General features: G+C 45.8%; 1 protein-coding gene across 1 annotated transcript in view; it reads left to right on the plus strand.

Annotated features, from left to right (window-relative positions):
- The window catches only part of PLCB2 (phospholipase C beta 2), a 49,022-nt gene extending 38,546 nt beyond the window's left edge, over window positions 1-10,476 (plus strand). Inside the window, exons 27-32 of the mRNA XM_050896841.1 lie at window positions 17-185; window positions 1,952-2,028; window positions 4,308-4,403; window positions 5,586-5,643; window positions 6,326-6,412; window positions 7,026-10,476. Of these exons, the coding sequence (XP_050752798.1) occupies window positions 17-185; window positions 1,952-2,028; window positions 4,308-4,403; window positions 5,586-5,643; window positions 6,326-6,412; window positions 7,026-7,298 (760 nt within the window). The 3' untranslated portion in view covers window positions 7,299-10,476. The remainder of the gene's footprint in view (window positions 1-16; window positions 186-1,951; window positions 2,029-4,307; window positions 4,404-5,585; window positions 5,644-6,325; window positions 6,413-7,025) is intronic.
- Window positions 10,477-15,948: the final 5,472 nt, after the last annotated feature.

A 15,948-nucleotide genomic window follows, 5' to 3' on the forward strand; every position in this document is an offset into this window, starting at 1 on the left:
TGTATCTGTTCTGCAGGAGTTTGACAACAGGTGACGTTGGTACATGTGCAAATCCTGTAGAAATGGCAGAAAGCATTGATAGCCGAGTTTTGGAACTGAGAGAGAGGCTGGAGATGGACCTCATCCACCTGGGGGAGGAACACCATCATGGGATTCGAAGAAAGAAAGAGCAGCACGCCACAGAGGTAAGGACTGCAAGTGTCAACAGAAAATGTAGCCTAGGAGAGCCCCTGCAAGGACAGCCTGAAAAACCAAGTTCTTCACTAAACTGTGAGCTTGGAAATGTGACCACAGGGCAGACAACACCCCTCAGAGCAATTGTAAGGTCCATGCAAGACAATTGAGAATGTAGACAGTGATGCTTATTTGTTAGAAGCTATAAAAATCCAGCAGAAACATTTTTATAGGTCTGCAATTTGAAAAAAAATTGAGCAGCACTGCCCTGGAGCACATCAGGCTCCATCTGCTTAAACTCTTGCGATAGCTTAGCTTGGAGTTAACGTGGCATTTAGTGGCTTCATACGCTGCCAGGTGCCAGCTCTCTAGGAGCACGGGTACATGAGGCTGTACCACGCTTCTCACGGCTCCCTGCTTGATGCTGTACCTTCAGAGCTAGGGTGACACACAGGTATGTTGAAGCCCTGCAGGTTCACCGGTGGCAACCATCAGAGCATTACAGGCATGCCGTAGGGGCAACCACACTCACCACTGTCATTTAACCAGGACAGATGATGTGTGGGAACAGAACAGCCCCACCAGTACATTTGGTGCTTGCAGTTGCCACATCTGTGCTAATAAAATGAAAGCCTTGTGAGGGACAGTACTCCTCAGACCACCCCTTAGCACTGACAGCAGGGCTGGATCTCATTCCTCTTGAAACCTGGAAAGTGTTTTGCTGTTTGACTTAGTAGAAGTCAAAGTAAGTGTCCACGTAAGGTGTCGCCAGTGAGTCCTGCAAGTGCATCAGTGTTTCCCACACCCTCAGACTCCCCACCTTAAGCAAATGCCAGCGAGAGACACAGTAATGCCTGGAGACAAAGTACAGTCCACAAGATGGTGGTGATAAATATGGCATACACCATCGCTTTCAGTGAAAGGGGGATGATTCCAGGATTTGGAGGCTTTTTGCTATCATTGTTTACCAAAGGAGTTTGCATCATATGTCTTAAATCTTAGGTTCCCTGGTGCGCTTTGGCTTGACAAGCACCTTACAAGCTGTCTACAAGACTGGCTGGTCTAGCCTATGCCAACCCTGAGGGGGAAAAAAAACCTGCCTCTTGAGAACTAGCTTACCTGGAAGTCATGCTTATTACCAGAGAGAGAAGCCAAAGGAATAAAACATTCTTGTCTCACAACTGTCAAAGACTGTGAGATTTAGTGAGCAAGGCTACTAAAAGGAAATGAGAAACTGAGTTCTCACTACACAGCACGTAGCCCAGCAGCCAGGGTTTTTCCTTCCAGGCTGTCTCTCAGCAGGCAGCAGTGCAGGCAGGTCTGACTGCACTGAGACTTACCTGCCAGGAATTTCCACAGAACTTTGTTTCCACAAGACAGAAGGCCCATCCTCTTGCTGCTAGCCTCTGTTGTTTAGAAGGTAAGCTCTACTGCTGTTTCCCACCTACCCACAAGTGCAGTGAATCTGGTGCTGCCTCCTGCACAGAGGGATAGGAAGCTGTCCATAAAGATAACCTGGAGGTGTGTGACATGGCTCGCAGAGTAGCCTTTGGAGCCTTGGTGGAGTCAGTCCAGTCCACTAGCGCGGCGCAATCTGCGCACATCGGAACTCGCTGTTGTGGTGCCTGGATTTGCACAAAGCCTCATGGATGAGCTGGCCCCTGGAATGCAGTGCAGGGAGGGATAAAGCTGAATCTGGTGGTAATTAGATACGGGTGGTGTGCTGCGTCTCATCTTGGTTTGTTTGGTTTTGATCTTGTTTTCATCCCTTGAACAGCAAGTTACCAAGATAATAGAGCTAGCCAGAGAGAAGCAGACAGCTGAGCTGAAGGCACTGAAGGAGTCATCAGAAAGGTAAACTTAGTATTTGAATAACAAAGTAATAATGCATAGCTTTTATCTGGGGTAGCATTTTCTGCTAGATCTCAAAGCACTGTACTACAGACAGAGAGTGGATACAGGGGAAGAGAAGCATTTCTTTTACTTTGGTGAGAAATTGAGGCACAGCGATGTGACATGGGTCTCACACAGTTACACAGTGGCAGTGGTGGGAAGACAGCTCTTGTCTTGTGACCTCCAGAACAGTGTTCCTGCCACGAGGCACCAAACAGGGTACTAGTGTTCAAGCTGTGGTAAGTAGCCTTGACTGACTAATTCAGAAAGACAGGAAATAAGACTGCTGGTCACTGGATGTCATCTCTATCTGCTGTAGTCAGTACATCACATATAATCCCTTCCAGGGACTGATCAGTTCAGTCTTCTAAGTGAATTGAGCATCTTGGCTCCAGTACTTAATAAACTGGCAGAATCAATTCACCAGTTTCTAGCCAGGCATTTATCCATTTGTTCTTGGAATAACATTGTCCTGAAGCTAAAATCCTCACTCATTCCTCCTTCCCATTAAATCCTCTCTCAGCCTTTAGTTGCTAAGTCAGGCAAAACTTCCTCGTTTTGTGTCCTCCATCAAGACAGATTCTCTGTTTCTCTCAGCTATTCAGCATATTCAGACAAGACTAAGAAAAACAGATTGAGTAGCTAGGTAATGGTTTGCTAACAATACAATGTCATTTAGTACAGTCACATCTACAACTAGCTGTGAGGAGCTCCAGAAGGATTTAAAGATCTTGAGCAACAGGCAATAGAATGGCAGTTAAATTCAGTATGAATAAATACAAAATAATGTGGTTAGGAAAAAACCTAACCATAGTTCAACCATAGCTCAACCATAGCTCCTGAGCTATTGTCACTCAGGAAAGAGAACTTCAGCTGCTGTGAGTACTTCTCTCAAACAACTCATCACTCACAGCTCTGCAGTGACCAAAGTGGCAAATAGAATTTTTGGAATTATACGGAAAGAAAAAGATTCAAAGTCAGCATTGTGCCACTAGATGTATCTCCATAGTGCAGTCACCTTTTCAGTATGCCATCTTGAACAAAAAGCTTTGAAAGAGCAAGAAGGGGGTGGCAAGGATAGTCAGCAGCGAGGAGTAGTTTCTGCAAAAAAAGAAATTAAATAGGACTCAGCTTGGAGAACAGATGATTGAGGGGGATGTGACAGAAGTGTGTAAAATCATGAATGGTATGGAGAAGAAGAATAGGGAAGTGATTACTCACTGTTTCTCATAAGAGAAGAAATGTGGGGCAGCCAGTGAAGTTCTCAGGGAGTACTTCTGTCACACAGCATATAAATTAAGTTCTTTTCCTCTCAGGGCAAGGAGCTGTGAAGTCCAAAAGTAGAGCTAAACTGCAAGGTATGAGAGACATTCATGGGAGATAAATGCATAGAAGCTGGAGGATAGACTGGAATCTGGGAAGGTGGAGGAAGGAAAAATTACCCTACACTTGTTCTCTTTCTTACATTTCTCTCAAGCATACGCTCCTTCCACTGCTGGAGGCGGGACACCAGACCGATGGCCGCAATCCGGCGGCCATTCGCATGTCCCCCTTAGCAGCTGTCCTGTTGTAATCGTTTTGTACCTGGATGGCCAAGACGAGGTGCTGGTGGTGCGTCAGCAGCCTCTTACGCCCTGACACTTACACCTTCCTCCGCCTCTCTTCTCACGTTCTCTGGCCTGCAGTTAGCATTTTTGATGGCCACGTATGCCTCAGTCAGGGCCACAGATCTTAGGTTTTCTGGGTTTTGTTCTTTTCATCTTCCCTACCGGTTGATCGAATGCCTTTTAAGTGTTTGTGGTTTCTGCTTTGCAAGTCACATCCCATAGTTTATGTGCCTTTCTGCTTGCTTCAGGTCGTCTTTTTAGCTCTGCTACATAAACATGTAGTTCCTCCTTTTTTTTTTTTTCCTTCTTTTCTTTTTTTTTAATTTAGCAGTGTAAGTACTTTCAGCAAGTCTCCTGCTGCTCTAGAGGAACCCAATGTAGGTATACAATACAACCTCATTATATAGCATGTGTTTTCTCCTGTCCCTTTGTTATGACTCCCATTTAAAAAAAAAAAGGAAAAATTTACAGGACTTAAAATATTCTGAAGACTTAGGGCTTTCTGCTGCACAATCACTCAAACTTTGCTTTTCTGGACAGTAGAGCACTCCAGAGAGCTAATGTGGAGGGCTGCTTCAGTTTCTGGGTTTTGTAACCAGTCCTGTCTCTCACAGCACTCTTTTCTCTCCACAGCAATATTAAAGACATTAAGAAGAAGCTGGAGGCAAAGAGAGTGGACCGAATCCAAGCCATGATGAGGAATACTAGTGACAAGGCTGCTCAGGAGAGGTACTGGGGTACACGTTACTGGGCTTTGTCTATGCAGAACGCTAGCTGTCCCGCTCCAGGCAGGGAACAGCGCTACACCACAGTCTCTGTCACCAACAGGGAAACTTTTTAAAGCAGCCCAAACAGGTCATGGCAGAGCTGTAGGGATCAGGGGAGGTGTGCTGGCCTGCCCTCGCTCCTGGCTTAGCTTTTTTTCTCCATTGCATTCCAGTACACAGGCATATATGCAGTGAAGCCAAACATCTGCTCCCTAGTATAGCGATAACTTCATTCCTGTAGTCACTGCTGACAGTGCCTTCCGGAGCTTTCTCCATGGGCTTAATTTTTTTGTGTAAGGCAGTCAGCAAGATCGCTTTCACTTGCTGGACATCGGAATAGCCTGAGAGGAGTAGTGCTTTAGAAATGCCCCCTGCCTGCCGCAGGGAGTAGGAGCTCATATGGAAATGCAGGGGGAGGTCATTACAGATGGAGAAACTGTACCTTGAAGAGAAGCCTCCCATGCACCCGTCTCTTTGGCTCTCTTACGTGACACGTAAGCTTCTTGCTGACGTGACAATGCACCTTCCAGTCACTTCAGCTGAAGCCTAAGAGCACTTCCAAATACTTCCTGCCTACCCTCATGCCTTGGTGGGTATTTATCTCCCCCTAGGATCAAAGGCAGGTCTTCCCCAGCTTCCCTAGAACCTGTTTGTAATCAGTTTCAGGAACCATCTCAGTTAAGAGGTTGTGTTTGGGCATACAATGGCTGCAGCCTTCCTTCCCATTTGTTGTTATAAAAATAATACTCTGCTACTGAGCCTGTGTATTCACATAGTGCAAGATACGAATCAGTTGTAACAGCTTCACGTGTTCAAGGGTACAGAAGAGGGTACGCTACCTCCTTTGCTTCCGGCTCATAGCAAGGTCCTTTTGCTGTCTGTTAAGCTGAAAAAAATAGAATTTTGCATCCAATTATTTGGCTTACGTCTCAGTCAAATTTGAATGGTGTTTTGTTTGCCTTTCCTAAAATTACAGCAACCTCTCAATGTGGGAGGACACTATGAGAATATAACACACCTGTCTTTCTGCGTGGGCACTAGCCATCCTGTCTTACTGTATGGTTCTTTATATAAAACCTGTTTATCAGTTCTGATAAAGATAACAGATGGATTATAGGTTTTTATACGTTTCCTTTCTTTAAAGGTTGAAGAAAGAAATTAATAACTCTCACATTCAGGAAGTGGTGCAAACAATCAAACTGGTAAGTTCTCCTGTGACAGTCTGCCACAGCATCTCTGTTTTCTGCAAAGTGGGGGTGTCTCGTGTACATCATCAGCATGTCTCACAGACAGTGCGCAAGTTCTCTGAGGCATTTAAATCCCATTAAATTGCTACTGCATCAAGGACTCTGAGTGTAATTCAGGCAGCTGAAGACAGCTGCTACCCTTACTAAAATATGGCAGGTCCGTAAGGGTCTCGTGAGTCCTCCCACCTGGTCAGAGATGCAGTGCAAACAGAGCTGTCCAGGATATTTTGCATTTTTAATTCAGGGATTTTTTTTTTTTGAAGCACAACTAATTAGTAGTGTAATCCTGCATCTGTTGAATCATGTGCAAAATTTTGCAGAAGGGGAGGAGACCCTAAGGATCTCATCTTTGCCCTTCAGAGACCCATCCCCTTATAGAGCAGATCGTGCGTGTGTGTGTCCACACGCTCACACACGTGCACGCTCTTGCACTGCTTCCCTAGCACCGGAGTTCAGGGGCTTGAGTACCACACAGGTAACTCAGAGCCAGCAGAAATTGTCCAGAATTGGGAAGGGGGGGGATACTGTGGCATGTGCTCTGTAACCCTGTGTCTTGCTGGTATAAGCTTGGGACGGCTGAAGTATTTGTTTGTAAAAATTGAAATATGAGTGGTTTTTTAATTTGTTCTTTTTAAAGGTGACAGAAAAGACAGCCAGGTATCAGCGGAAACTGGAAGAGAAGCAGGCAGATAATCTGAGAACAATCAAGGAGAAAGAAAGTCAGGTAAAGGCAAAGATGAAGCTCAGGGTCAATGCTGTTACTCAGTACAGCAAATCCAAAACACTACAGGGGATCAGTCTTCCTTGCACATTCTTTAATTAATGCTACACTCATCCTACACACACACACACTTCAGCCACCCACTCTTCAGTGTGCTGAGAAAATGAATGACTTAGAAGGTGGTTCTACAGGAGCCTAGACAGATCTAAGTCAGAGGTGCTGCACGCCTACGCTCCCTGTGCCAGCACTAGCATTCATCTAACCGTACAAAAACCCCCTAAATTTCAAGTGTGATGGAAACACAGCTTTAGAAGAGATGAGCTCCTCAAACTCTCAGAACACATTCGTGTTCTTGCAAGGCTGATGTGCAGTGAACATGCAGTCTCAATTCATCAAACTGTGGTGCAAATCAGAATGATTTGCAATCCTCCCTGCTTTCATCTTCAGGGAAGCCAAAGATTGCCTGGGCGATGGAGACAAGTCGTTCAGTATAGGGTTGAGACCAAAATTGTGAAGTGCTAACATCTCATCATATTGGTATCTCTCAGAGCAGGTTTTTATACCATTCTGCTTAGCTTCAGTGTTCGGAGAATGATTTGAGGTCTCTGTTTTGCAGCTCCAGCAGGAGGCACTGGCAGAGTACGAGGAGAAATTGAAAACTCTGAATATGGAGGTGCAGGAGATGGTGAAGAACTATGCAAAAGCAGGCTTTCCTGGAGAGCCAGAGACTCAGAGCGAAGCAGTTCAGAGGGTTCCTGAGGGAGAACAAGGCTCTACAGAACAACTGGAAGAAAAGATCCCAGTGGCAGAGGTGTCAAGGCTTACAATAGCCATGCCTGGGCCCCCAGGAGCTGAAACAGATGTCGAGATTGAAGAAAGCATATTCTGAGAGGTGCTTGCCTTACTTACCGTTCCACTTCAAGAAGGTTTATGGAGGTATATAGTGAAGTTAAAGACCAGCTTGACAAACTACTATCCCTTTCCACTCTGGGGACCTCCTGAAATCCTTCAGGAATTTACTACTTTACTATCCTAGATATTGGAAGTAGTCTGAAGAGCTCACCCTTCAGGGAGTGCTTCGCTCTCTTTGTCTTCCACAGCCTTAGCACTAAGGTATTTAAGCAGCATGAAGGGCCTGTGGCTGAAGACAAGCTAGTTGTTGGTATTCACAGCAGCATCTACATTAATATTTTAGTCTGGATTCAGACTTCAGTTTTTAGAGTAAGATCCGTCATCATTCGTCACATGCATCGCTTCACATCAGAGTGGTCTCGGAGCTAGATCCCTTGGAACGAAATTTAACTGAGAGACGCTCTCCAGAAGCCCACCTAATATGCTCCTACCAGCCGAGAGCTAGCCCAGAATAAAGCCTCCTGAAATACATGTAAGTGTGGGTGGCAGGTGCTCAGCAAAAACTGTTGTCTTCGAAAGTGCCATTCCTTCTGGCAACACTACCTGCTCATGTAGACACGGCCTCTGGTTATAGGAGGAAAGGTCAGTTTGATAGAACCTCATACCATTTTTGTCAGCATACCGCTTCCTTGCACAACCACTGTTGGCTTTTTAATTGGTGTCCCCCCCGTCAGATGAGGACAGGTTTCAGGGCACTGGTGTCCACACAACATAAAGCAGCGTTTCCTTCTGTGGAAGTGTGCATTACCAGCATTGTAGCTTTTCTTCTTTCTTTCTTTCTAACCTCCCCTTATTCCCAGGGGCTGATTCTCACTCCTCATTCTAGCTTTGACTCTCACAGGCCTTCGGGCAAGTTCTCAGATCCGGATCTGTATCTCCTTAAGACCCTGCCAGTCTTGAGCAGGCTCCTTGGGCAATTATAAGGCATACTGTGAGGAGTCCAAGAGCCCCATCATTTGTTCCAGCTACCACAAAAACACTTGCAGAGTTCTCATCTACAGCCATTTGACATTTTTAGAGCTTCACTGAAACTTTTTCTCGTGAAGCTAAATTAGTTCCATATTATGGGCTTAGGTAACAACAGTTAACAAAATTTCTAAACTGTTTGAAAATAATTTTGTTGCTCAAATAAAGAGCCAGCCAGTTATGTTGCCCGTAAGATTCCCTTACGCAGGAAGCTGAGTATGGCTCATAAGAAAACTCATTGAATTATCTATTCAAGTAGCAGAAAGCAGTTCTCTGGGGCTTATTTTACGTGCTGCCATCCCAGTTAATGACAACAGAGGGCTCAGCAGTGACCTGTAGAATCTGTTCCTTGCTGCTGGGAAAACGAAACTCCTCAAAGATCCATGTTCTTTAGGACCTTGGCGGGAGGACTACACGCTACTCCAGCTGTTTGCTCTCCCTTTGCAGGAGTACTGCACACATCTTCCCTCAAAGCTTTGGTCATTTCCCATTTCTTAATGAAGTCTGTGCACCTGTAGCTAACAGCGGTTCCCCCCTTTGGTGACAAAACAGGTAAGTCTCATTCCACAGCCTAACTCTGAATGACAATGGCCCGGCCGTATGATTTCAAAGGGCAAATGGTCCTCAGCCTCTTTTAGCCCTAGCACGTACTTGCTGCTGCCTGTCTGCACTAACACAAAACCTTCCAGCAGAACACACTTGGAGGTCCAGGTTCCCAATAGCTTGGTCTTGGCTTGCAGCAGAAAAAGGGTAGGTTCCTCCTAGCCATCCTTACACTTCCACTTTGTAGGACAGCAAAGCCTTATTTTGTGAATGCAGAACTTGCATCAATGCCCCCTGCCTCCACACATACTTTCTCTCACCTGTTTTATGACCTCTTGCACTGAGCAGCTTTGACACAGCAAGATCTCGCTCATCCAGCAGGAAGGAACTGGAACCACATGGTCCAACTCTTTTCCTAGCACCATTTACGACAGACTTTGCTTATGGATCCTAAAAAAGCAGGAAACAGCAATAATTCAGTACAGATCAGCCACATCCTGGCCTTCTTCGTATCGCGTCCTGAAATAACGTTAGCCCAAGAATTGGAGTTGGGCCTGCCAAAGTATACCTGCGCCAGGTCACAGGGACCCTGCGAAATTAGGCACTTGTGGTCACCAGATGTCACAAGCGGAGGAGGGGGGAACTGACCTGACACCCCCCTGCCCCCCCAAAAAGAGTCAACCCTCTCCAGTCACACATCTGTAAATAGCAAGACTTAATTAAAAGCGGTAGAAGAAGATACACTTAGGGATACAAAAGGAAATGGGAACTGCAACTATTTTATTACAGATGCTTCTCCTAGAGGTAAGATACTGTAGGTCAAATCTTTCAAATCATTCAAGGAAACAAAAACAAAACAACAAACCCTAAACACTGCTGAAGAGAGATGGGGGGGATGGGACCCCCAAACCTCAACCTGCAATCGAGCAGATCTGTGACTACTGGAAGTCTTAGCACCAGCAGCCAAGAGAACCTTGCGCCGATGAAACCCTCAATGTATTTATTTATTTAGCCATTCAAGCCCCCTTTTATTGCTACCTTATAGAGCCGCAGAGGGTAGAGTGTCTTTAAACCCAGCCATAGAGGAGAAACGGGTGAGACCGTGGTCTAAAAAAGGAGCTTCTTCCATCCTCTTGTTATTAAAATCTTTGCCCTTACTTTGAGACAATACTAGAAGAGAGGTGTTCCTGACTGGAGCAACAGTCTCTCTCTGCTCCCCACAATTTTAAGTAAAAGTACCACGCTGCAGTGTAATCTCATCAAGTCCCCACTCACCCCTCAACTTGTTCTTCAAGTTTCTGCCTTTTCCAGAAAAGTGAGCTCAGTCACGGCAAACCTACAGCATGCAGTGGTTGTTACACGAGAACAGTTACACCTAGAAACTGCATTGATAAACGCATTATGAAGTGCTGCTATAAAAAAAACCCAAACAACAAAAACCCCAAACGATAAACAGCCCAAGTAGGTATGAGGGGCAAGATGTTCCAAGCCTGGTCTGACATCCAAGAAGAGACCATACCTCCCCTGCGGTGTTAACATAATACTGGAATTGTGTATTGTAAATTTCAGACTTATTTATTTCTAAAAAAAATAAAACATTGCATTTCTTAAAAAATTGGATCACCTTTTTTTTTAATTACAGTTGGTGGATATGGGAGCAAGTCCCAAATGTTGCCTGATGTACGCACATGTTAATAGAGACATCAGGTGCCCAGACTTTTCTGCCACCTGTGCTCACAGTTCTCAAATTCAGCTTCTTCAGTTATTAAATACCCAGTGAGGTGGGTTTTCTAAACATAACGGCCTTCTCACACACATTCTCCTCTGCACTAGTTCATTCCATTCCTTATTGTACTTAATAACCAAATCTAGCAAAGCAAATTACTCACAGTCCAAATACCGCTCCTGATCCCCCTTACCGTTACAGGTGACCTTGCCTCTCTCTAATACAGCGGCCTTCTCCTCCTCCTCCTCCCAAGCACAGGTCAGAAGAGCGCTTCAACAGGCGTCAAAACTATTCTGGTGAGTTCACACTCCTCACGTTGGCTCAGTCCTAGTTCAGACCAGCACAGGGACTGCCACGAAACGGAAAGGTCCTTCACGGACACGCCAGGGCAGCAACACCAACTCCAACGCTTGGAGCTGGTTCTCTCCCACCCCACAGCAACACTCGTCCCTCACGCACTCACAGCACAACCCCGCGGCCGCTCGCTGGCTCTGACCGCCGGCGGAAGCGTCTCCCAGGACAGAGCCGGCTCAGTGCAGAACACTTTCTGCTGTGGGCAGCAACAGGTTCACAAAACTCTGGCCAAGCAGTGACCACAGCGTGGGCTCGGTTCCCTTCTGAGCTTGTCCTCACGGCTGGTTGGGCTCCTTCACTGGTACAGTGGAGCTCTGGCGTGGCTATAGGCTATTAATGGCCATTTCCTTCTGCCGAGAGCGGTTGCCTTCGCTGTTCCAGGACTGAAGCTTTATTTCAGGAAGTGGTAAAATATTACTCCAGTTAGATCGGTTTTGTCGGTTTATAGAACAGTCTCCATCCGCAAAGTCTCGCTCATGCTGTTAAGTTTGAGGGCCTTCAAAAAAAGATGACAAACCTCACAGCAAGGTACAGCTGCAGCCAGGAAGCAGTTTCATATTTTGACTTAAACCAGCTGGCAGTGTTGGCAGTTCCAAACCGGAGCCCGTGTTCCTTAGCCCCCTGCTTTCCACACTGGGGCCGGCAATGGCCGTCAAGGATGGTGTCAGAAACGGGATTAGCACAAGGGGAGGGGCTGCTTTCCCGGTAAGAGCACGGCAGAGGCGCAGCCATCGCAGCAGTGAGGAAAGGCTGCAAATGGAGAAACAGACCAAAAACCCACCCAGAAAAACACTGGCCCTGAGCGGGGCTCCCCAGTCCCTGCCAAGCACCCGTTATGTCCAGACATGAGTAAACAGTCAATCTGCATTTCTCAGCCACGCAATGGTGCCTGCAGTTACTCCCCTAGATCCAGCCGCACACAGATGAAACTGGGAAAACAAGGAACTGAGCTTAAGTACATGCAGACTTCCCATCAGCATAAATATAAACCCGCAACACTCACTGCTTTACAGCCTGAGACTGCTGATAACAAAAGCTGTTCCAAGCGGTTTCTAACTGTATTTCTAGGGGCACAACAGCCGCCACCTGCTCTCTATGTCATTACATGGCATATGTTGCTCAACACAGACCGAATTGTTTGGTGTTTATCCGCCCTCCTGCTGCACACGCAGCATCCAGCACAGCAGAAACACAGCTCTCATGCTGGCTAAACGGGGGTTTGTCACCAGCTTCAGCCACCCAGTCCATACTGGCCACCCAAAACCCCTCCAGAGCAGTTTTTCAGAGGTTATTTTAAAGGACAATTCATCCCATCTCTCTGGAAGGAACCCAGACACCCAGCTCAGACCAAACGGTGGACTCGGGGTGCCCCCCTCTCCATGCACATTGCCAAAGCACCAGGGGTTACTTTTTTCCTTCAAACCCTTGAACGGACCCAACAAACGGACCTTCAAAAGTGAACGGACCCAACAGAATAAACCCGTGTTACAGAGACAGACATGTAAAGCCAGGGCAGAACAGCAGGGCCCGAGTTAGCGGAAGTTTTCAGTCCTCTCTCCCCTGACCCCACCACCTAAAGAACAACATGTTTCACAGGGACAGGGACAGGGACAGCCCTAAGGGCAGTTGCAGTGAAGAGGGGAGGGACACGGTCTCTTCCTCCATATAGCACACGACAGGACAAATGCTCTAAGCCAGGTCGGGCAGGTTCAGTCTCACTTCAAAGGCTGCTCCCCACCTACAGCACCGGCGCAAGCCGCAGCCCGCGTAACGAGGGATACCACCGCTGCAGCCTCCTTCCCTCCAGCCTGCGCCAACTTACCCAGCGCTGCCCGTCAGAATTCCCCAATTCCTTCGTTTTCCAGCCTAGAGACCTCTCATTACTGCATTGTGCCAACTCTTCAGCAACACCCTTCAGTGAGAGCTCTCACACTGCCTGAGAGCATTTTGGGGTCAATACAGCAGGCTGAACCCAGTGATCTCCCCTTCTAACCTTTTTAGCTCTTTTTGCTGTCATCTCCAAGCAGAACATCAGTGCTCTGACAGCCTTTGGATGACATAAATTGGTTGGCCAAAGCAAGGGTGAAACAATGCCAGAGTAAAATGCTCTTCGTGAGGCTTTTTTAAAGGTGTGGACATTTCAAAAAAACAAGCATAGCTCAGCTATACTATGACACAGATGTAAGAAAACTTAACTTCAGCAGTTTGGATTCATGTTATTAATAACCTCTGATGTTTGAAGCCTGAGGAAGAAAACACACCACGATGACTTGTACCCTTACACCACATCACAGTTTCTATTGTGCAACCCTTCTGTTACTAAACAAAGCACTGGCACAGTTTTGTCAGGTGATTTATGCAGAATTTCATGAAAAACAGGTGGAATGTTTTAAGCAGATTACATCTTAGTGCCAAAAAAAAAATCTAAATGTATTTTTCAGAGTGTATACAGAAGAATCACTAACTGTAAGCAAAGCCACATCTCAGATGAAGTACAGACCATATTCTGCATCAACACCTTTCCCCACTGAAATGAAGCAGCCTTCATGCCTCAGGGGCCAGGCATGCCGATGCTACTCTAGACAGAATACTGTCTCTACGCAAAACGTGATGAAATTTCTGGAAGATGAGAAATGGACATAAGTAAATAAAGACGCTAAAACAAATGTTACCATAGAGGTTTCACACAACACATGATGAATTCTGACCATCCCTCCAGCAGCACAACGGCTCAGAGTCATACCAGTATTTGGTTACTTACCTACTCCAGAGGAGAAATGCCACCTTCTGATTTTCCAGCACTATTTCTTCCCACAGAATTCAGACATCCTTGGAGATTTCTTCATGCGGCTGTGCAGCCCTGCCTGTGTTTTTGCTTACCGTAAGACACTTGCTGACCACAGGGTGATACGGTAGTTGGATCAGATAGGTCTCTGTAATGAGGCTGTTACATACAGAAACCAAATTCAATGGTAATTAAGACAACAATAGTGCCTGGTCAGACAGCGAACAGCAGCAGATTTAGGCACAATCTTAGATTCTTTACACATTTTCATCTTTTATGTGGCATTTTCTAAATCTCATTCTCTACCACTAAATTCTCTTTCCCAAAATACTTATTTTCATGAGCCCAAACTTTGTACTGTATTCTTAAAAAACTAAATAATGGGGATCCCTAAGCAAAGGAGGACTCCAACCACAACAAGGGATACAAACACAAGCCGCTGTACCTGAAGGATCAGCACGAGGACTCTCTAAAACAAGAGCATTACTAACAAAAGACACAGCAGTCGAACTCATCTCTCGGCCAACACCTTTGCAGGCAGCTTCCCTAATGAGAATTCGGCACTGACACTTAGGAAAAAAAGAAAAAAATAACCTAAAAGACTGACATGGCATACACTTTCAGATGAGAAGCCCAACCCAGGGGAGAGCTTCCCCTTGCTCTCTCTTCACTATCCAGTGGGAACTGGTGGTAGTGGGAAAGTTAGGGCGAGCGCAGCTCTCCTCGGCAGGCTGGCTTGCTATTAGCACCTTTGTTATCATCATGCCCTTCATGTTTTCAGAGCGCTTTACAGACACGAGTAAAAGCCTGAAGGTCATTGCTAAAGCAAATCAGTTTGCTGTGGTGAATAGATGCAGATCCCTATGAATAGATGCTGTCAACCAAACACTGAGAAGTAAATAGCCAGAAAATGCATGTAGCTGGTTGCTTTAGCTTTACTTCTATCATCATTCCCTAGGCAGTCAGGGACCTAGAAGCCTTTGATGTCTCTTCGCAGCTCCACACAAATGTATGGCCATCCTCTCCTCCTTTGTAAGCAACATTAACTCATTTCCTTCCAGTTTGCACGACTACGATGCCCCAGTTTTTAACTGAAGAATGGACAGTGTGTACAGGCAGTTCTCTCTGCTCCCTTTCCTGCAATTACAGAAAACTTTGCCTTCAAATATTTAGTGGCCACTTTGCATACCGCAAGCTGCTCTAGATATTCCTACAAACTATATCCAGTTGAGAGCCACAGTTCAAGCTCAATTTGTACTGAATGATCGAAAGTTATCTTCTACCTCTGTAATAAAGATATGGTGCTGACATGACCATTGCTACTACAGAAGGAACTGCTGCACAGGAGCGACTGTATTTTAGAGACACTCTCCCTGCCCCACACGGTCAAGATTCACTACTTATTATCATCCCCATTTATATACTAGGATCTAGGGCACAGCAAAACACTTCCTCCAGGCTACAGGGGGAAGCGTAGGATTCTTCTCACCAGACTGAACAATCTTAAAAGTCGGGAGCCTCATTTGATCTAGAGTCCTTCTGTAATCACTGGTTAAAAGATAGGGGCCTCTAGAGAAAGATTTGTCTCGTTCTGAAATAAATGAGATAATAAGCTGCTGCATTCGATAGCACAGAGCTCTGTTTGAGGAGGACAGGCACCATTATATATAAACAAGTGCAATTGGGAGATGACAGCAGTCACAGACTCCCCGTTTGATTCAGCAAATTGTTCATATAAATTCAACCTGCCATCTTCAAAGGCCTACTATATGCTGATTGCCAGGGCTGTGGCAGCATGGAAAAGACTCGATACCAGCAAGGCTGACGGGAAGGAAAAATAAAAGGGAACGATTCAGGTGAAACATGACACAAAACAACAGAAAACCCCGAGACATAAGTGTAACCTTGTTGAAAGCATATACAAAAAGATATTCAGAGAAAACAACATCTCAAAGCATAATTACCCACTGAGTAGGCTATGAGCTCTTCAGAGAAGAGGCTACATTTTGTTATGTACTTAGGTATCACTTAGCATACAAGAAATCTCGCTCCCGAGTACTACTGCAATGCAAATTACAAACCTGCTCTGCTTATCATAATTCTCCTGACTGGCTGCCTGGTTCTTGGGGAAGGAGCTGTTGGCCCTAGAGACAGAGCTCCAATCTTTTATCTAATCTAGGTTTATCTTAGGATTTACATTTGATTCCACCCTCATCTAAGTAATGGAGCAATTAATTGGTGATATGCCGTGCA

The sequence above is a fragment of the Gymnogyps californianus genome, chromosome 5, assembly GCF_018139145.2.
Source record: "Gymnogyps californianus isolate 813 chromosome 5, ASM1813914v2, whole genome shotgun sequence".
In the NCBI taxonomy this organism is placed as follows: domain Eukaryota; kingdom Metazoa; phylum Chordata; class Aves; order Accipitriformes; family Cathartidae; genus Gymnogyps; species Gymnogyps californianus.